This window comes from Nycticebus coucang, chromosome 9 (assembly GCF_027406575.1).
Source record: "Nycticebus coucang isolate mNycCou1 chromosome 9, mNycCou1.pri, whole genome shotgun sequence".
Classification (NCBI taxonomy): Eukaryota; Metazoa; Chordata; class Mammalia; order Primates; family Lorisidae; genus Nycticebus; species Nycticebus coucang.
Window position 1 is genome coordinate 47,913,258 of NC_069788.1, and position 18,977 is coordinate 47,932,234.

General features: G+C 47.1%; 2 protein-coding genes across 2 annotated transcripts; one reads left to right on the forward strand and one right to left on the reverse strand.

The window, feature by feature from the left end:
* Nucleotides 1-1,027: 1,027 nt before the first annotated feature.
* NFKBIL1 (NFKB inhibitor like 1) lies at nucleotides 1,028-14,952 on the reverse strand. The gene is made up of 4 exons (XM_053603195.1): nucleotides 14,785-14,952; nucleotides 14,096-14,372; nucleotides 2,009-2,230; nucleotides 1,028-1,832 (listed from the first exon to the last, which is right to left on the reverse strand). The coding sequence occupies exons 1-4, from the start codon at nucleotides 14,839-14,841 to the stop codon at nucleotides 1,243-1,245; spliced, it is 1,146 nt and encodes a 381-aa protein (XP_053459170.1). The 5' UTR covers nucleotides 14,842-14,952; the 3' UTR covers nucleotides 1,028-1,242.
* A 974-nt stretch (nucleotides 14,953-15,926) lies between these two features.
* Nucleotides 15,927-18,284, forward strand: ATP6V1G2 (ATPase H+ transporting V1 subunit G2). Its single transcript, XM_053600900.1, has 3 exons — nucleotides 15,927-16,286; nucleotides 16,550-16,650; nucleotides 17,133-18,284. The coding sequence occupies exons 1-3, from the start codon at nucleotides 16,205-16,207 to the stop codon at nucleotides 17,304-17,306; spliced, it is 357 nt and encodes a 118-aa protein (XP_053456875.1). The 5' UTR covers nucleotides 15,927-16,204; the 3' UTR covers nucleotides 17,307-18,284.
* The last annotated feature ends 693 nt before the right edge of the window (nucleotides 18,285-18,977 follow it).

Consider the following 18,977-nt stretch of genomic DNA (forward strand, 5'->3'; position numbering starts at 1 on the left):
GACAACAGGCGCCCGCCACAACGCCCGGCTATTTTTTTGTTGCAGTTTGGCCGGGGCTGGGTTTGAACCCGCCACCCTCGGTATATGGGGCCGGCGCCCTACTCACTGAGCCACAGGCGCCGCCCCTTTTCTTTTCTCTATTACCTGGTTGTGTCCTAGGTTGGCAGTGGGATTTGCTCTGCCATTTCCAACTCTAGTTTCCTTCTCCATGGGAATCCCAGACCCCTTCCTTCAGTCCCTCAGGATCTCAACCACTGGTTCTTGGAAAAGAATGTTTATAGGGAAGGCCAAGCCTGTGCTGTCCAGAAATGATCTTGGGTTTGGGATGGGGCATAAGCTGGATGGCAGAGACAAGCATTGGGTTCCTGGAGAAGAGATGGGACTGACAAGCTAGAAAGACAGACAGTAGAGCCAGGAGCTGGGATCTTGGGTGTGGATCTCTGGTTGCCCAAGAACAGATAACCCAGCTTACATAATTTGGCTCTTTCCATTTCCTTCCCCTGTTCCTAATTTTAGCAACTGAAATTCCACTCCCCACAGGGCTCTTCCTCCATCCATTCCACTTCTATGCCCCATCTTCCCCTGCCTCCTCATGGTACCCCAACCCCAGCTGCCCCCAATTCGGCTCATTCAATGACTCAGCAAAGGGAAAGCCCTATGTTGGGGGAAGGAGGTGTTAAGTGGGGAGGAGGATGTGGTTCTGCTTGGGGAGCAGGGGAGGGGAGGGAAACTGGTTTTGTTCCCCTTTTTGTCTCTGTTCACATCTATTTCTCCAGCCACAGACTGCAGAGTGGACAGGACCCCACAAAGGGAGCAGAGTGAAACTGGAGGACAAACTGGGCCTTCTTAGGACTGGGTTGGGGGTGGACAAGCAGGGGTTTCTGGTCTTCTGCTGAGGGCACACATTAGTGTGTGCGTATGTATTGGTGTGTAGGAGCTGTGGGTTTCGGCAGGCGAGGAAAGAAAGGAGATGTCATGGGTGATGAAAACCATAGCAATGGAAAAAGGCAGAGGAGACACTGGGAGTGAGGTGGAACCAGGTCTTATTAGGAAATGGCAGAGTTAAGGAGCTGAAGTGGTGGCCCATACCCCCCACCCCCACTCATTACAAGTTTTGCTCCCACCCATGTCCTCTGCTGAGCAGCATCTGGTTCTTCCTTGTAGTCCCCACCTTTGACCTTATCCTTCCTCTGCCTCACCCCTGAGGCTGCATCCCTGAAGTTTCTTGCTCTTTCCCTAGGGTCACTTGAGGGCCTCTGCATGGCGATTCAGGGCCTGAGACAGGGCTGTCACTGTTCCCATCACGCGGCCCAGCTCCCAGGTCTCAATCTGGCTTCGGAATCGCTGTAGGAAGCGGTCAGGGTGCCAGCGGACCTGCTGTACTCTCAAGTACCTTCTCAGAGCCCCCTGCTCCTCCAATGGGGGGCCCCTGGCCACCAGAGCTGCAGCCATGGCCTCTGGGTCCCCTCCCCCAGGGCAGGGCCAGGGCACATCACCAAAGCGCCAGAGGTTGCCCCTCCCTGCCCCTCTGGGATGCTCTTCCCTGGGCCCTGCCCTGGCTGGCTCTGGCCCTTGGTCCCCTAGGGCTTCCTGGGCCCTCCTGGCTCGGCTCTCACGCAGTTCTTCTTCCTTGGCCTGGGCTCGCTCTCGGAAGAGCCGCTGCTCCTCTTCCTGCTGTTGCCAGCTATGACTGGAGCCCTCAGCCCATGGAGAGCGACAGGATCTCTCTGCTTTCCGCTGCTGCTGCTGGTACTTCTGGGCGTGTTCCCGGGCCAGGCGATCTGACCAGGCTGAGAAGGACTCGGGTTCCTGGGTTTCACGGGAAGCATCATCTATTTGGAAGGGTGGGGTGGGGGCAGTGGAAATAGGCCGTGAGAAGGTGATGGATTACAAGAGGCAGGGAAGCACAGAGGGAGGGGAGGAGCCTAAGGTGGTGCACTAAGGTAGAGGGCACAGGCAAGTGGCCGGTGGGAAAGAAGGGCAGCTGTGGATGGCAGTGTACCCTCACCTTCAAACCTCCCCATGACCTCTTGCCACTCGTCTTCCAGCTCGCCCTGTAGCTTCTGTCTCCATTCCTGTTCCTTGGAAGCCTCATCTTCTTCTTCCTCTTCAGCAGAATCCCAGGGAGGTCCCCAGCCCAGAATTTGCCCAGGGGTCTCCCCATCCTTATTCTTTATTCCCATGGCAGAAGGACAGCGGCTAAGCAGCGGCAGGAAGAAGTCTGTGTAGGCTGTTGGTGGGAGAGCAGGGAGCAGAAGTTAGCTGGGACTCCCACTCCTCGGCAGGGCTGCCATCTTGAATCCTGCTGGTCATTGAATCCCTTGGTCTTAGGGCAATGGAAGAGTGGCCCACATGGATGCCTCCTGGGTATTAGGAGATAACCATCACTGACAAATACATGCTGATAGTTTACCACATGCATGACAAATGTGGTTTAAATATTAAAATATTCTGACCTATGTCTCTATAAACTATTCTAGTTTCCTGGGAGTTCTACTACATCAAATGACAATTCCAGGCCAGGAGATCTGACCAGGCTGAGAAGGACTCGGGTTCAGTCCTCCAGTCATTAAGGCAGTGTCAAAATCCTTTGACTATATTCAGTTTTTGGCTTGAAAATATTTTCACTATATATTCCTATTTTTTTTTTAACCTGAAACTATAAATAAATAAACTAGTAAAATATCTGAACACTCTACTCTGTACCAGTATAAATATATACATACATAATATTTATATTTTTATATCACTTTTCTTTCTTTTTTTTTTTTTTTGTAGAGACAGAGTCTCACTGTACCACCCTCGGGTAGAGTGCCATGGTGTCACACGGCTCACAGCAACCTCTAACTCCTGGGCTTCTGCGATTCTCTTGCCTCAGCCTCCCTAGTAGCTGGGACTACAGGCGCCCGCCACAACGCCTGGCTATTTTTTTGTTGTTGTTGCAGTTTGACCAGGGCTGGGTTTGAACCCGCCACCCTCGGCGTATGGGGCCGGCGCCCTACTCGCTGAGCCACAGGCACCGCCCTTTATATCACTTTTCTTTTTTTTTTGTAGAGACAGAGTCTCACTGTACCGCCCTCAGGTAGAGTGCCGTGGCGTCACACGGCTCACAGCAACCTCCAACTCTTGGGCTTACGCGATTCTCTTGCCTCAGCCTCCCGAGCAGCTGGGACTACAGGCGCCCGCCACAACGCCCGGCTATTTTTTTTTTTTTTTTTTGGTTGCAGTTTGGCCGGGGCTGGGTCCGAACCCGCCACCCTGGGCATATGGGGCCGGCGCCCTACTCACTGAGCCACAGGCGCCGCCCTATATCACTTTTCAATAAACTGAGTAAACGTTTTCAGGGGAATTTATCTCAGTCAGCATTACCCAGGGATGATGGGAGAGGCCAGGGGAGGTAGACCACACACAAGTTTGAGCCACACAAATGTTGCCAGCACCAGTGCAAGTTCTTTCCAAATGACTGCTGGGCAGATAAAAGGGGCTGAATGAGACACAAGGTTTTACCTAGGGGTTGGGAGAAAATATGGGAGGGACTGACATTTCTGAGTCCCCCTCTTCCTGATCCTGTCCTCACACATAGGGCCTAGTTAGCCACAGGGCCTAGTTAGCAGAGTGCTATGCTGTTGGCTTCACTGCCAACCCAGGCAACCTAGCTAGGCCCACCTGCTGTGGCTATCAACCACTTTCATTCTGGGGATAAAGGAAAGTGAGGTAGGTAGCCTTCCTCCTGTGGACCTACTTTCTTTCCCCAGGGTAGGAGGATATGGGGTGGCAGTCCTCAAATCCTTATTTGATGGTGCCGGAAAGTACTATTTACCTGGCAAAAGGATGAGTCAGGGGAAGGGCTGACCTCCCACTGCCAGGAAGGTAGGGAGACAGAATGGGCATAGTCTTGGCTGTCTAAGGCCCACCACCCAATATGAACCACATCAGAGTAAGTAATGGGAAGGGCACTTCTCCTTAGTACTGTGACCTGTCACAGGCCCTCCCAATCTGTCCTACCTCGAAAGTACCTGATCCTGTCTTTCAACTGCTTATTCCATACCAGGGCTCACTGCAGGTGTGAGGGTGGTCAGTGTTCAGGCTTAACTGGGAGGTTTAAACTGTATAGGCTTTAAGGAGTAGGGCCTCCAGTCATAAAAACATGTTTAGTAAAACAGGTCACAAAATAGTAAACAGCCACCACAAATAATGTTTATGTGTCAAAAAAACTGGCTACAAAACTGTATAGAAGACTTGATCATAGCTGTCTAATAAAAGAGATCAAATCCTATAGTTGAAAAAAATAGACTAGAAAAAGTAAGTAAAAATTCTAGTCTCTAAAAAAAAAAAATTCTAGTCTCTGAGTAATAGGACTATAGGTGCCTTCCTCCTGGTTTCACTTAATTGGTATTTAATGTGAAAGGGATATAATTATGTTGAAATATTTTTTCTTTTTGAAGGAGAATAAATTTGTTAACTATTAACAGTTTGCTGTGATCCCTTTTAGTCTTGTCTTGGGGTACATAAACGCGTACACATGACAAATTTATTCACAATTATGTGACCATATCACACGAATTGTTCAGCAACTCACTTCTTTCTTTTTTTGGGGGTGGGGGAGGACAGAGTCTCATGTTGTAACCCTGGGTAGAATGCCATGGCATTATAGCTCACAGCAACTTCAAACTCTTGGGCTTAAGAGATCCTCTTGCCTTAGCCTCCCGAGTAGTTGGGACTACAGTCACCCACCACCCACCCAGCTAATTTTTCTGTTTTTAGTAGAGATAGGGTCTCACTCTTGCTCAGGTAGGTTTTGAACTCCTGAGCTCAAGTGATCCACCCACCTGGGCCTCCCAAAGTGCTAGGATTACAGGTGTGAGCCACTGCACCCAGCCCCCCACAAATTTTATATAGGCAGTCCCCACATCATGAAAGAGATAAATTCTGTAGGTTTGTGCTTAAGTTGAATCTGTATGTAAGTTGGAACTGGTACATTTAGCTATTACCTGTAACAGCCCCTGTTTGTAAGTGTGAGTTGTATGTCATTTGGATGTTTGTAATTTGCAGATTGCCAAATAAGCATACACTCTAGGATCAATGTAGCAGACAACTTCATTCTTTATGATGACTGGGGTTAGTGTTCCACTGTATACCTGAAACAAATCTCCCTACCCTCAATCAACAGACTTTGTTTCCAAAAATGTTCAGCCTTTTAAGTGTGGACTGATTATGGTCCTTCTGTGGAGTCGATTTTCAGAAGTGGAATTGATGAGTCAATGGACATATGCAATTTTGCCAAATTACTCTCAATAAGTTGGTGGCCAAAATATACAGTCTGCCTTAGTCTTCCCTTATTAAAATTGATTATCACTGGCTTGGCGCCTATAGCTCAGCAGTTAGGGCGCCAGCCACATGCACCGAAGCTGGCGGGTTTGAACCCAGCCCGGGCCTGCCAAACAACAATGACAACTACAACCAAAAAATAGCAGGGCGTTGTAACAGGTACCTGTAGTCCCAACTACTTGGGAGGCTGAGGCAAGAGAATCGCTTAAGCCCAAGAGTTTGAGGTTACTGTGAGCTATGACGCCACGGCACTCTACCAAGGGCGACATAGTAAGATTCTGTCACAAAAAAAGAAAAAACAAGTATCACCAATCCTCTTAATTTTGCCAATCTGACAGATTAAAAAACGACTTTATTAATGAAGTTTTCTTCTTTTTCATATGTTATTTGGCTATCTCTATTTTGTGAATGACTTATTAATATGCTTTCTCTACTTTTTATTTGGAAGTTATTGATGTGAGGATTCTTTCTATGGTATATTGTAAATTATTTTCTCTCATCTTTTATTTATTTATTGTTTTGAAACAGAGTCCCCCTATGTCGCCTTTGGTAGAGTGCCATGGCATCACAGCTCATAGTAACCTCAAACTCTTGGGCTTAAGTGATTCTCTTGCCTTAGCCTCTGAGTAGCTGGGACCACAGGCGCCCGCCACAATGCCTGGCCATTTTGTTGTTGTTGTTGTAGTTGTCATTGTTGTTTAGCAGGCCCCGGCTGGGCTCGAACCTGCCACCTTTGGTGTATATGGCTGGCGCCCTCCTGAGCTATGGGCGCTGAACCTCTCATCTGTCTTTTAGAATTTTGATGTCAGGTGGGTGTGATGGCTCACATGTGTAATCTTAGCACTCTGGGAGGCGGAGGTAGGTGGATTGCTTGAGCTTAGGAGTTTTGAGACCAGCCTGAGCAAGAGTGAGACTCCACCTCTACTACAAACAGAAAAATCCCTCAGGTTTTGTGGCAGATGCCTGTAGTGCCAACTACTTGGGAGGATGAAGCAAGAGGATAACTTGAGCCCAGGGGTTTGAAGTTGCTGTGAGCTATGACATCACGGCATGCTACCCAGGGACAACAGAGTGAGACTCTATCTCAAAAAAATTTATTTTTCAATATTTCCTTTCTAATTTTTTTTTTTCTTTTTTGAGACAGAGTCTCACTCTATTGCCCTAGGTAGCATGCCATGGCATCATAGATCACAGCAACCTCAAACTCCTGGGCTCAAGCAATTCTTCTGCCTCAGCCTCCTGAGCAGCTGGGACCACAGGTATCTAACACAACATCTGGCTGTTTTTTAGAGATGGGGTCTTGTTCTTGCTCAGGCCAGTCCTGAACTCCCAAGCTGAAGTAATCCACCTGCCTTGGGCTCCTGGAGTGCTAAGATTACGGGTGTGAGCTACCTCGTGTGGCCCTTATTTTCTGACTTTTTTATTTAATTTCATTCTTAGGAAGGTTTTCCCTACTGTATGATTATAAAACATGCCCTTGTATTTTTTCTACTAGTTCTATTTTTAGAATTTAAAAAAATCCAAAAAGGGCTCCATGCCTGTGTCTCAAGCGGCTAAGGCGCCAGACACATACATCTGAGCTGGCGGGTTCGAATCCAGCCTGGGCCCGCCAAACAACAATGACGGCTGCAACCAAAAAATAGCTGGGCGTTGTGGTGAGCGCCTGTAGACCCAGCTACTTGGGAGGTGGAGGCAGGAGAATTGCTTGAGCCCAGGAGTTGGAGGTTGCTGTGAGCTGTGATGCCATGGCACTCTGGCCGGGGTGACAGCTTGAGGCTCTGTCTCAAAAAAAAAAAAAAAAATCCAAAAAGTACAATAAACACCTCATTCTTGCCACAGTATATGTTAATTATTGTCATTTGTACAGCATTGTTTTATTTTAAAGAAATGAAATCATCATAAAGCTAAAGTTTTCTTTAATACTCCCTTCCAAGTTTTTTTTTTAATTTAAAAGATATGTTAATACGCCTTCCATGTTTTATTTGTCCCCAGGTGCAACCCCTCCCACGAATTTGGTATATACTTTCCTGCTAAATTTAAGTGTCTAATCTGCTGCAATTTATTTCTGAGCGAGTTGTAAAGTAGGACTCCGTTTTTCCCTAGATGAGTAAAATGTTCCAACATCATTAAATAGTTCACCTTTCTCCAGTATTTGAAATACCTTTCTCCAGTATTTGAAATACCATCTTTATATCAATTTAGTAGTATAGATTAACTTTCTCCAATGTTCTTTAATATGCTATATTTTCATACTTGGAAAAATAAATACGAAAAACATGTTGTGGAGGAAAAATTTATTTTGTCTTAGTGACGGAAGCACTGCTTTTCCCTTACCCACATAAGACATGATTTCCATCTTAAAGACACAAACATACTAACGGAACAACATTTCAAAAAATGCCAACATCAGAAGCTTATATTGAATGCAGATAGACTAAGACTTAATGAAAGAGGAGCCAGCAGGTGGGGTGGTCAGATAGCCCTTCAAGGAGGAAGTGGGGATTAAGGTGGGGCTTAAGTTGGCTGGGAAGGGAGGATAGCTCTTCAGAAAGTAGAAATCAGGTGGAAGGGAAGGCGACAGGCAAGAGCCAAGCAGCCTTACAAAGACATGCTTAGGGTCACTGAAGACAGAGCTAAACAGCTGGAGTTGTGGCTGTGTAGAAGGAGTAAGGCTCAAGGCAAATGGAACATAAACTGAAGGGCTCAGCCATTGTAAAATAGTGCCATCACTTCCTCCTCCTACTGCACAAATCAATGTGTGCAGTGGACATTATGTGTCTGGTACTGTGCTGGCCCAGAGCAGAAGGGCAGTTTATGGTACATTAAAAAAAAAAAAAAAACCCAAATTTCACTAATTTTGCTATATGTACAGAAATGGTTATTGGTCTCTGGTAATTAAGATCCCTTCCCCTGGGCGGCACCTGTGGCTCAAGGAGTAGGGCGCTGGTCCCATATGCCTGAGGTGGCGGTTTCAAACCCACCCCCGGCCAAAAACCACAAAAAAAAAAAAAAAGATCCCTTCCCCTGAGTTGATGGGTTTTAAAAAGAAGCTACCATGGCTTGGCACTTGTAGCACAGTTGTTGTGGTGCCAGCCAAATACACTGAAGTTGGCAGGTTCGAACCCAGCCTGGGCCACCTAACCAACAATGACAACTGCAACAAAAAATAGCCAGATGTTGTGGCAGGCGCCTGTAGTCCCAGCTACTTGGGAGGCTAAGGCAAGAGAATCACTTGAGCCCAAGAGTTTGAGGTTGCTGTGATGACACGGCACTCTACCGAGGGCGACGTAGTGAGACTCTGTCTCAAAAAAAAAAAAAATAAAAAAAAAATAAAATAAAAAGAAACTACCAAAAGCCTACAAGGTAGGGGCCATTCCTGGCATCTCAATGGGTATGAAAATCTAGCCACTGAAATATGAACTGGCACATCCATTGGACCTAACATAGGAACTGAGGGTTAAAACTCCCAGCAGTGGGGCCCAGCGGCATGGCAGCTCACACCTTGCCTGTAATCCTAGCACCCTAAGAGGCAAAGGCGGGTGGATCACTGAGCTTCAGAGTTCCAGACCAGTCTGAGCAAGACTGAGGCTCTGTCTCTAAAAAGTAGGTGGGTGTTTCAGTGGGCACATGTAGTCCAGTTACTTGGAGGATGAGGCAAAAGGATCACCTGAGTCCAAGAGTTTGAGATTGCTGTGAGCTATGATGCCAGTGCACTCTACCCAAGGAAACATAATGAGATACTGTCTCAAAAAAACAAACAAAAAACAAACTTTCCAGCAGGGGATTCTGGTTCAATCTGTTCAAAAAACAAACTTTCCAGCAGGGGATTCTGGTTCAATCTGTTCAAAGTTTGTATTTTTATTTCTCTAAAGGTGGAAACTGAATGAACCTTTTGACCAGGAAGTTAGAAGGCCACCTGGTGGCAGGGCTGGTAAAGGACCAGGAGAAAATAAAGCTGGAGAAATAACAATGACCTGACAACTGTGCGGTCTCAGACAAGTTCCTGAACCTTATGGGCCCGCTTTCTTCATCTGGACATGAGGTTATATCAACCTCACACACATCTTAGAATTCAAGACAATAAAGGAAGTACCTACTACACTTTCGGGCATTTTTATCACTCAAAAAACCTTAAGTGGGTAACAGAAGAATAAAAATACACTCGGCCCCTGTAGCTTAGTGGCTAGGGCTCCAGCCAAATACGCCGGAGCTGGCAGGTTCGAATCCAGCCCGGCCCTGCCAAACAACAATGACAACTACAACCAAAAAATAGCTGGGCATTGTGGCAGGTGCCTGTAGTCCCGAATACTTGGGAGGCTGAGGCAAGAGAATTGCTTAAGCCCAAGAGTTTGAGGTTGCTGTGAGCTGTGACACCACAGCACTCTACCGAGGGTGACAACTTGAGACTCTGTCTCAAAAAAAAAAAACAAAAAACTTATCACTTAGTGTCAAAATGCACCAAGTGCTTGCCTCATTTAGTTGTCGCAACTCCCATTTTTGAGAGGTACATTAGGCTCACAAAGGTAAACTGCCTGGCCCTGTCAGTGGGAGCTGGGATTAGATGCAGATTGGCCTCCAGGTAGTCTGCTTTGTTGCTTCCCAGGGTACTGCCTCTTACATCAACTGTAGAGTTAAATGTCTGCACTTTGTAAACCTGCTCTTTATTTTAAAATTGTAAAAAAAATCTGACGGTGAGACTGGGTGTGGTGGCTCATGCCTGCCTGTAATCCCAGCACTTGGAGACAGAGGCAGGTGGACTGCCTAAGCTCATGAGTTCAAGTCTCTGATAAGTAGCTAGGGGTTGCGGTGGGTGCCTATAGTCCTAGCTACCCGAGAGGCTGAGGCAAGAGAAATCACTTAAGCCCAAGAGTTTGAGGTTGCTGTGAGCTGTGACGCCACTGCACTCTACCAAGGGTGACAGAGTGAGACTCTGTCTCAAACCCCCCCCCCCCAAAACAAAAAACCAATGGCGTGGAGCCTGTAGCTCAGCGGCTAGTGGCCTAACCACATACACTGGAGCTGGCAGGTTCTAATCCAGCCTGGACCTGCCAAACAACAATGATAACTACAAACTACAACCAAAAAATAGCCAGGCGCCTGTAGTCGCAGCTACTTGGGAGGCTGAAGCAAGAGAATCACTTAAACCCAAGAGTTTGAGATTGCTGTGAGCTGTGACGCCATAGTACTCTACCTAGGGTGACATAGTGAGACTCTGTCTCAAAAACAAAAACAAAGAAAAAACCCCAAAAAACCAAACAAATGAAAAATAAATAAAAAAATCTGAAGGTGAGAAAGGTGACTAATGCCTGTAATCCTAGCACTTGGGGAGCCCAAGCTCGCTTGAGGAAGATCGCTTGAGGCCAGGAGTTCCAGACCAACCTGTGCAAGAGCAACACGGGATTTCTATTAAAAATAAAGAAAATGAGGGGAGAGCAGAGGGAGAAAGAAGGAGGGAGGGGTGGGGGAAAGGAAGAGCAGAGAGAGGGGGGTAGGTGTCTTGGTGTGTGACACACCTTTTGGGGGCAAGACACAATTGTAAGAGGGACTTTAGCTAACAAATGCAATCAGTGTAACCTGGTTTCTTGTACCCTCAATGAATCCCCAACAATAAAAGAAAAGAGAAAATGAGCCAGGCATCGTGGCAAGTGCCTATAGTTGCAGCTACTTGGAAGGCTGAGGCAGGAGACTGAGCCCAGAAGCTTGAGGTTGCAGTGAGCTAAGATGATGGCCTTATACTTTAGACCAGGAGACAGAGCAAGACCCTGTCTTAAAAACAAAACAAAACAGACTCAGCGCCAGTAGCACAGTGGTTACGGCACTAGCCACATATACCAAGGGTGGTGGGTTTGAATCTGAACTAGGCCCGGACCAGCTAAAACAACTGTAACAAAAAAAATAGCTGGGCGTTGTGGCAGGCGCCTGTAGTCCCAGCTATTTGGGAGGCTGAGGCAAGAGAATCGCTTAAGCCTAGGAGTTGAAGGTTGCTGTGAGCTGTGATGCCACAGCACTCTACTGAGGGTGACAAAGTGAGACTCTGTCTCGAAAAAAAAAAAGGGTGGTACCTGTGGCTCAGTGAGTAGGGCACCGGCCCCATATACCCTGGGTGGTGAGTTCGAATCTGGCCCTGGCCCAACTGCAATAACTGGCATTGTGGCAGGTGCCTGTAGTCCTAGCTACTTGGGAGGCTGAGGCAAGAGAATCCCCTAAGCCCAAGAGCTGGAGGTCGCCATGAGCTGTGATGTCACAGCACTCTACCAAGGGCGACAGAGTGAGACTCTGTCTCTAAAAACAAACAAACAAAAAACAACTAAAAACACTGACTATGCCAGTCCATCTCACATATGTTAGGGGAAATTTAAGAAAAGGGGATTTTTAACCATATGGAGGAAGTTTTGAGGGCAGGGGCTTTCAGTATAGGAATGGAGCTGCTGGAGTAGGGTAATAGCAGCAAATCAAATTTGGTTAGGGTTTGCATCCCAATCCAGAGGTTTTCCTTTAATGTTCTTACTCTGGAAAGAAATCTCTAGTTGGGGAAAGGGAGTTTTACCTTTTATTTTAATAAGAAGGGCTTTAAACCTCTAAAGAGCTGCTTCCACTGCCACTATAATATCAACAGTTTCCACAACTGAATCCTGAAAAATCAAAGATTTTCCAGAACTCTGACGTTTCTAGGATTTGACAGAACTGATCTAAAAGTACATACACCAGGCTGGTCTGAAGGTAGTGAGTCATCTCAATTTATTGTTCACAGTCAGTTACAGATTGAACTCCTTGTTCTACTCTTTTCTACCTTCTCACTACTGTGCTTGATGAATCTTAAAAAAAAAAAAAAAAAAAAAGTGGGCGGCGCCTGTGGCTCAGTTGGTAAGGCGCCGGCCCCATATACCGAGGGTGGTGGGTTCAAACCCGGCCCCGGCTAAACTGCAACTAAAAAATAGCCGGGCGTTGTGGCGGGCGCCTGTAGTCCCAGCTACTTGGGAGGCTGAGGCAAGAGAATCGTTTAAGCCCAGGAGTTGGAGGTTGCTGTGAGCTATGTGATGCCATGGCACTCTACCGAGGGCCATAAAGTGAGACTCTGTCTCTACAAAAAAAAAAAAAAAAAGGTACATACATCGTCTATTAGGTAGCCCATGAATGCTTCTACAGTGATGTGTATGAATATTGGCATCAGTAGAAAAAAAACAAACCACAGATGGTCTCTATTTGTTTCAGGTTAGGTTTTTGCTACGAAATGAGTTTTGGTAGCAGACTGATGAAAAATGTTTGGTTCTGAGTATTTTTGAGGCCGGGCATGGTGGCTCATACCTGTAACCTTAGCACTCTGGGAGGCTGAGGCAGGATCCCTTCAGTTCAAGAATCTGAGACCAGGGAGGTGCCTGTGGCTCAGTTGGTAAGGCGCCGGCCCCATATACCGAGGGTGGCGGGTTCAAACCCGGCCCCGGCCAAACTGCAACCAAAAAATAGCCGGGCGTTGTGACAGGCGCCTGTAGTCCCAGCTACTCGGGAGGCTGAGGCAAGAGAGTCGCTGAAGCCCAGGAGTTGGAGGTTGCTGTGAGCTGTGTGAGGCCACGGCACTCTACAGGAGTTGGAGGTTGCTGTGAGCTGTGTGAGGCCACGGCACTCTACCGAGGGCCATAAAGTGAGACTCTGTCTCTACAAAAAAAAAAAAAGAATCTGAGACCAGCCTGAGCAAAGGGAGACCCTGCCTCTACTAAAATAAAAGAATCAGCCAAGCATTGTGGTGGACACCTGTGTTCCCAGTTACTTAGGAGGCTGAGGCAGGAGGATTGCTGGAGCCCAGGAGTTTGAGGTTGTGAGGTAGGGTAGGCCACGGCACTTTAGGCTGAGGCAACAAAGTGAGACACTGTCTCGGAAAAAAAAAAAAAAAAAAAAAAATTAAGAAAGAAAAGAAAAGAGTGCCTGAGTGTTTCTGAGTTTCAGAACTGTAAGGTAGTACGGACTTGCTGATAACAGAAACAACAATCACAGCACCTACCAGGTGCTCTAATTATGTACTATGTCAGTTGAGTTTCAAAACATCTATATCACAGAATGGGTATCTTGAACATAGTGCAATCACTGTATGTACCTATAATTCTATAATGTATAACACAGCAGGACAGAGCAGTTGTTAAGAGCATGGACCCTCCAGCTAAGCCCCTGGCTTACGGTCTCTGCTCTACCAATGAATAGCTGTGTAACTTTGGCAAATGACTTAACTTCTCTATGCTTGTTTCTTCACCTAGGAAATGGAAGATGATTATCAGTACTTACCTCCCATAGTTGTTGTGAGGGTCAAATGAGTTACTTTTTGTGAAGTGCCTGGCATATAACAAGGGCTGTTATTATTTGTTTAATTCTGAGCATGGGCATACTAAGCCTCAGAGAAGTTCAGTAACTTGTACAAGAATACACAGCTATTAATTGTGAAGCTGGGATTTGAAACCAAGCAATCTTACTCTAGAGCCTACCCTTCTATGCAACTTTTTTGCCTTACAGGCGAACTACCAGACAAGAAACAAAGTAGCTACTAATCTAGAAAGATATAAAATTTGAAGACCTGTTACTGTGTTGGGGAATGTTGGGTTTTTCAGACAATGTCAGCCCAGTAATGTAAAGACACAAGTGACAACTAAATGCCCACCTGGTTAACTCCTTTCCTAGGTCCCAGTGATGGAACAACCAGCTTATTTTTTAGCTATTGGTTGGCTTTTATTTCAGATCTGTTCAGCTGCTTATGATCTTGTTCCCCACTGGGTAGACTCACCATCCGGGCCCTGGCGGGCAGCAGCATGCAGTGCTGTGTCCCCATGGCGGTCCTGATGGGCAGGGTCAGCCCCCAGCCGAAGAAGCAGGCACAGGGCAGGGGCATCGTGGCGCGCACAGGCCCGATGCAGTGGTGGGGGCTGCCCAGCATCTACATCAAGGCCTGGGTGTCGCTGGAGAAGGGCCTGGGCCCGGACCAGCCGTCCTGAAGACAAGTACCGACGGAAGCGACGCTCTCGGCGTTGGCGGCGGGAAATGGAGGCCATGGAACTCTTGGGCTGAGGAAGAAGGAAAAATTGCACAAGCGGTCAGGACCCAGGCCTTGGCTGGTGCTTCCCATCCATCTCTGACATTCTCACTTGTTCCTCTCTTTGATCCCCCAGTTCTTACATCTTCAGCAAGAGATGAGGCCTACTCCAACCCTAATCCCTTTTCAGATAATAAGATTTGAAAAATTTAAGGGTGGGCTGGGGGCACAGATTTTTTAATATAAAATTTGAGAAGAGGTTAAATAATTGCTTTATGAACCCAGGTAAATTTTTTTTTTTTTGAACCCAGGTAAATTTTTAATAATGAACTTGAGAAAAACCCAATGGGGCCTGATGGGGACAATTTTTAACAGCAGAAATCTGAGTTTAAAAAAGTCACAGATAATTTCAAATAATGATCTAGAAATTGAATACAATGTACCCGGCAGTCAGATGTAGAGGCTTCTTCCTCTGGGCCCTGGGGGGAGGGGTCACTCATCAGACCAGCCCCCCCACCCCTAAGTACCCCCAGAGCTGTAGGCCGGAGGCCTGTGTTTAAGACGCTCGGAGAAGGGAGGCGGGAAGGAGGAGACACAGCAGGCTGGCGGAAATGACGTAAGCAGAGACGAGGTGACGGGCGGAAATGAACCTTGATGAGCGTGATAAGCGTTACCGGATATCATTCGGCCCCGACAGTCTGGTTTCTTGGTCCGGCCTTTGGGGGAAAACTAGGGAACTTAAGATAAAGGGTCCGTCTGTAACCGGAAGACTGGATGAGAGGCGAGGAAAAGGACGCGGTGGGGCGGGCAGGGAGAAAGGAGAGATTGATGGAAGTTATCCTCTCCTCAACTAGTAGGAGAGGACTTGGTTCAGTGATAGGAGAAAGCAGGGGAGCTAAGGACAGGGTAAAAATCCGCGAAAATGGGGCGGCGCCTGTGGCTTAGTGGGTAGGGCACCGGCCCCATATACCGAGGGTGGCGGGTTCAAACCCGGCCCCAGCCAAACTGCAACAACAACAACAAAATAGCCGGGGTTATGGCGGGCACCTGTAGTCCCAGCTACTGGGAGGCTGAGGCAAGAGAATCTCCTAAGCCCAGGAGTTGGAGGTTGCTGTGAGCTGTGTGATGCCATGCGCTCTACCGAGGGTGATAAAGTGAGACTCTGTCTCTACCAAAAAAATAAAAAAATCCGTGAAAATGGAAAACAAAAACAAAACCCACACTGAGGCCAAGAACTGGAACAAATGACGAAAGAGGAAAAAAATACAGACACGAAAAGACATAAGGAGATTATCAAGGACAGGGCAAATAAGATGGATGCAGACATTTGTACTTGGGAAATATGTAGAAAAAGATGGAGATGGAAAAGAGAGAGAGATATGGCAGAACTCTCTCAGCCCAGAGTGCTCTTTTCCCAACGCACATCGCATGATGACATCCTTACTTTCCACTTCATTCTCAACTCCTATGCCTCCTTCTCTGAGACCACCAATTAACTTTTGCTCCCTTCACCCCAATACTTCCCTCTCCGCCCCTGCCCCAGCCCTAAATCTTCTAATGTAGACTGGTGAGGCCATGTACCTGTTGTTAGCGGGCAGCTTTGGGCCTGGTCTCTGCTGCTCCCAGGCGGCTCTTGTGGGTACTGCCTAAGTGAGAGGTGGGAGAGGACCAGTCATCAATGGGAGGATCAGATTGGGGGAGACACCCGGTGCAGAAGGCTGAGTGGAAAAGGGGAGCACTAAGACCCAGGGGTAGTGGAAAATTGCAGCAACGAACTGAAGAAGTAGGCAGTGGGGGTGGGGATGGTAGGAGCCATCTGGTACCTGGGTAGCATTTGCAACAGTATCGGCCATACCGACAGAAATGGCCAGTCAGTCCCAGGGTATCCAGCAGCTTCTGCAAGCAGAGAAGCGGGCGGCTGAGAAGGTGGCAGATGCCAGGAAGAGTGAGTCTCCTCTTTTCTGTCTTTGGAATCTGAAAAGAAAATTGAGGTTGGGGTCAGCCAACATTTGAGTCCTTCAGAAAATCCAAGGCTGGTGGCGATAGAGCTGGAGCTGGAGGCTGGTTAGGAAGGAATGGATGGGTATTAGAATCTAGTACCTGGCTGGCTGAGAGAAGGCAGAATAACTTTCTGGAAGGGACTGATTCCTACTATTACATTTCCTGTTGCGGGGTACCCCCACCCGCTTTCCTCTCTTCTGCTTCCAGGGAAGGCCCGGAGACTGAAGCAGGCAAAGGAGGAGGCACAGATGGAGGTAGAGCAATACCGCCGAGAGCGAGAGCAAGAATTCCAGAGCAAGCAGCAGGCGGTGAGTGTGGGGGGGTTGGGATGGAACCCTGGGTACAAATTGCTGGGTGCATCTAGTGAGGTGTGTACACATGACTCAACAAAAAAATACGGTGGTAGAGGGCTGAAGGGATCTTGGCAGAGGCCATAACATTGGTAAAACTTTGTGATGACATGTAAGAGAGTCTGGAGTTTTGAAGGACATGTACAGCTTGTGGGGTGATTGCCATAGTCTATGTAAAAATGATAACATCTGTGTAAAGTATAATAACATTTGGGGTGGAGGGCAGTGTTTTTGGTCATGGGTGGTGAAATGGGGGGGATTTTACAGTCTGTTTTAGGATGAAGTATGTCAGGTCTAAGAGGTAAGGTATTGATCTCTTTGGTGTATGGATATTTCTATGAAATGCGAGTAGTTTCTGAGAGGGCCGTTCACATGCCTGGACATTTGCTCTCTGTTTCTGCTTTACATTTTTCTCTTCCACTCTTTTTCCTACCCCCTAGGCCATGGGCTCCCAGGGAAACCTGTCGGCTGAGGTGGAGCAGGCTACAAGGCGCCAGGTGCAGGGCATGCAGAGCTCCCAGCAGAGAAACCGAGAGCGGGTCCTGGCCCAGCTTCTTGGCATGGTCTGTGATGTCAGGCCCCAGGTCCACCCCAACTACCGGATTGCTGCCTAGGACTCATCACAGAGCCTGACTCATTCATTCTGCCAGTTGTCTCTGTCAAAGAACCCCTCCCACCCCCCCAATTAAAATCACCTCCCACCACAGTACTTTTCTTCTTTCCATTCCTGGGAAATCCTGGGGGGGGGGAAGATTCAATAATTCTCATATGAAACTTATACATATCCTGCTCAACCCGAATCTTTTTGTTGTTCTTTAACTTCACTGGGAACTCGTAAACTCCCAAAGCCATTCTCATTCAATCTTTTGTGCAGATTGTAACTCTGGGAAGTAGAAATGTGGAAAAAACACTCTGACTTCAGAGCCTGGCAGACTTGGGTTCTTCTCATGACCTGACATGCTGGCTGTGCAATTGGGACAACCTGTTTATCCCTGTAGCCTCAATATCTTTCTCTGTAAAACTGGGATAATAATACTGCTGGGGTTACTGCAAGATTAGGAATCATTATGTAGAGAGTCTAGTATGGGTCCTGGCATGCAGGAGCCATGATTTAATAAATGGCAACCCTGTGATATTATTACCATCCGTGTTCACTAGCCAAAAGCCATACAACTGATTCTTCACTTCCATCGGTGACCCTCTAATTATTCCACTGATTTATTATGTGACCCTAGTAATTCTCTGAAGAATTGGTTCTTTCCTCATCTCTTTTCCCAAAGATTTTGTAATCTTTGAAAAGATGAAATCATGACTTCACTTAGCCCTCTATTAAATTCTAGGTATATACTACATCTTGTAGCCTTTTTGCTTCTCTTATGCTTGTCTTGCTCTTTGTAGGATTTTCCCCTTTTCATATTTCCCCAAAGACCAATTAGATACTCACTGCTTCCAAAGATCTAAAGCAATGCTGTGTACCTTCATATGCATGGCTTTCCTGTGTACATCCTTGAGACCTTACTTCCCCTTTGTAACAGTAAAAAAAGTGTGAATAAAATAATTATGGGCAAATAAATTGGTGAGTTGAAACAGTCTCCTTTTGCCTCTTCTTTTCTCATTTTCAGTCACTCTCATGTCACCCCAAATGGCTGTTCTTTGAACCTTGTTGGAGAAATAAAAGTAGTATCTTATTTTTCTAAAGTGAGAAAACATTTGGTTCCTCATTTGGGAGGCTGAGTACTATAGATGGCAACTATAAAGAAAAGCTGGGGCAGTGCCTGTGGCTCAGTGAGTAGGGCGCCGGCCCCATATGCCGAGGGTGGCGGGTTCGGACCCAGCCCCGGCCAAACTGCAACAGAAAAATAGCCGGGCGTTGTGGCGCGCGCCTGTAGTCCCAGCTGCTCGGGAGGCTGAGGCAAGAGAATCGCGTAAGCCCAAGAGTTAGAGGTTGCTGTGAGCCGTGTGACGCCACGGCACGTAGGGCTGTACAGTGAGACTCTGTCTCTCCAAAAAAAATAAAAAAGAAAAGCTGGCGTGTAGAAACAAGTATTCTTTGTCCCCTCATCTTGCATTTTCTACATAGTATTATTATTATTTTTTATAGAGACAGAGTCTCACTTTATCACCTTCGGTAGAGTGCTGTGGCATCACAGCTCACAGCAACCTCCAGCTCTTGGGCTTAGGCGATTGTCTTGCCTCAGCCTCCCAAGTAGCTGGGAATACAGGCACTTGCCACAATGCCCGGCTATTTTTTGTTGCAGTTTAGCCTGGGCCAGGTTCGAACCTGC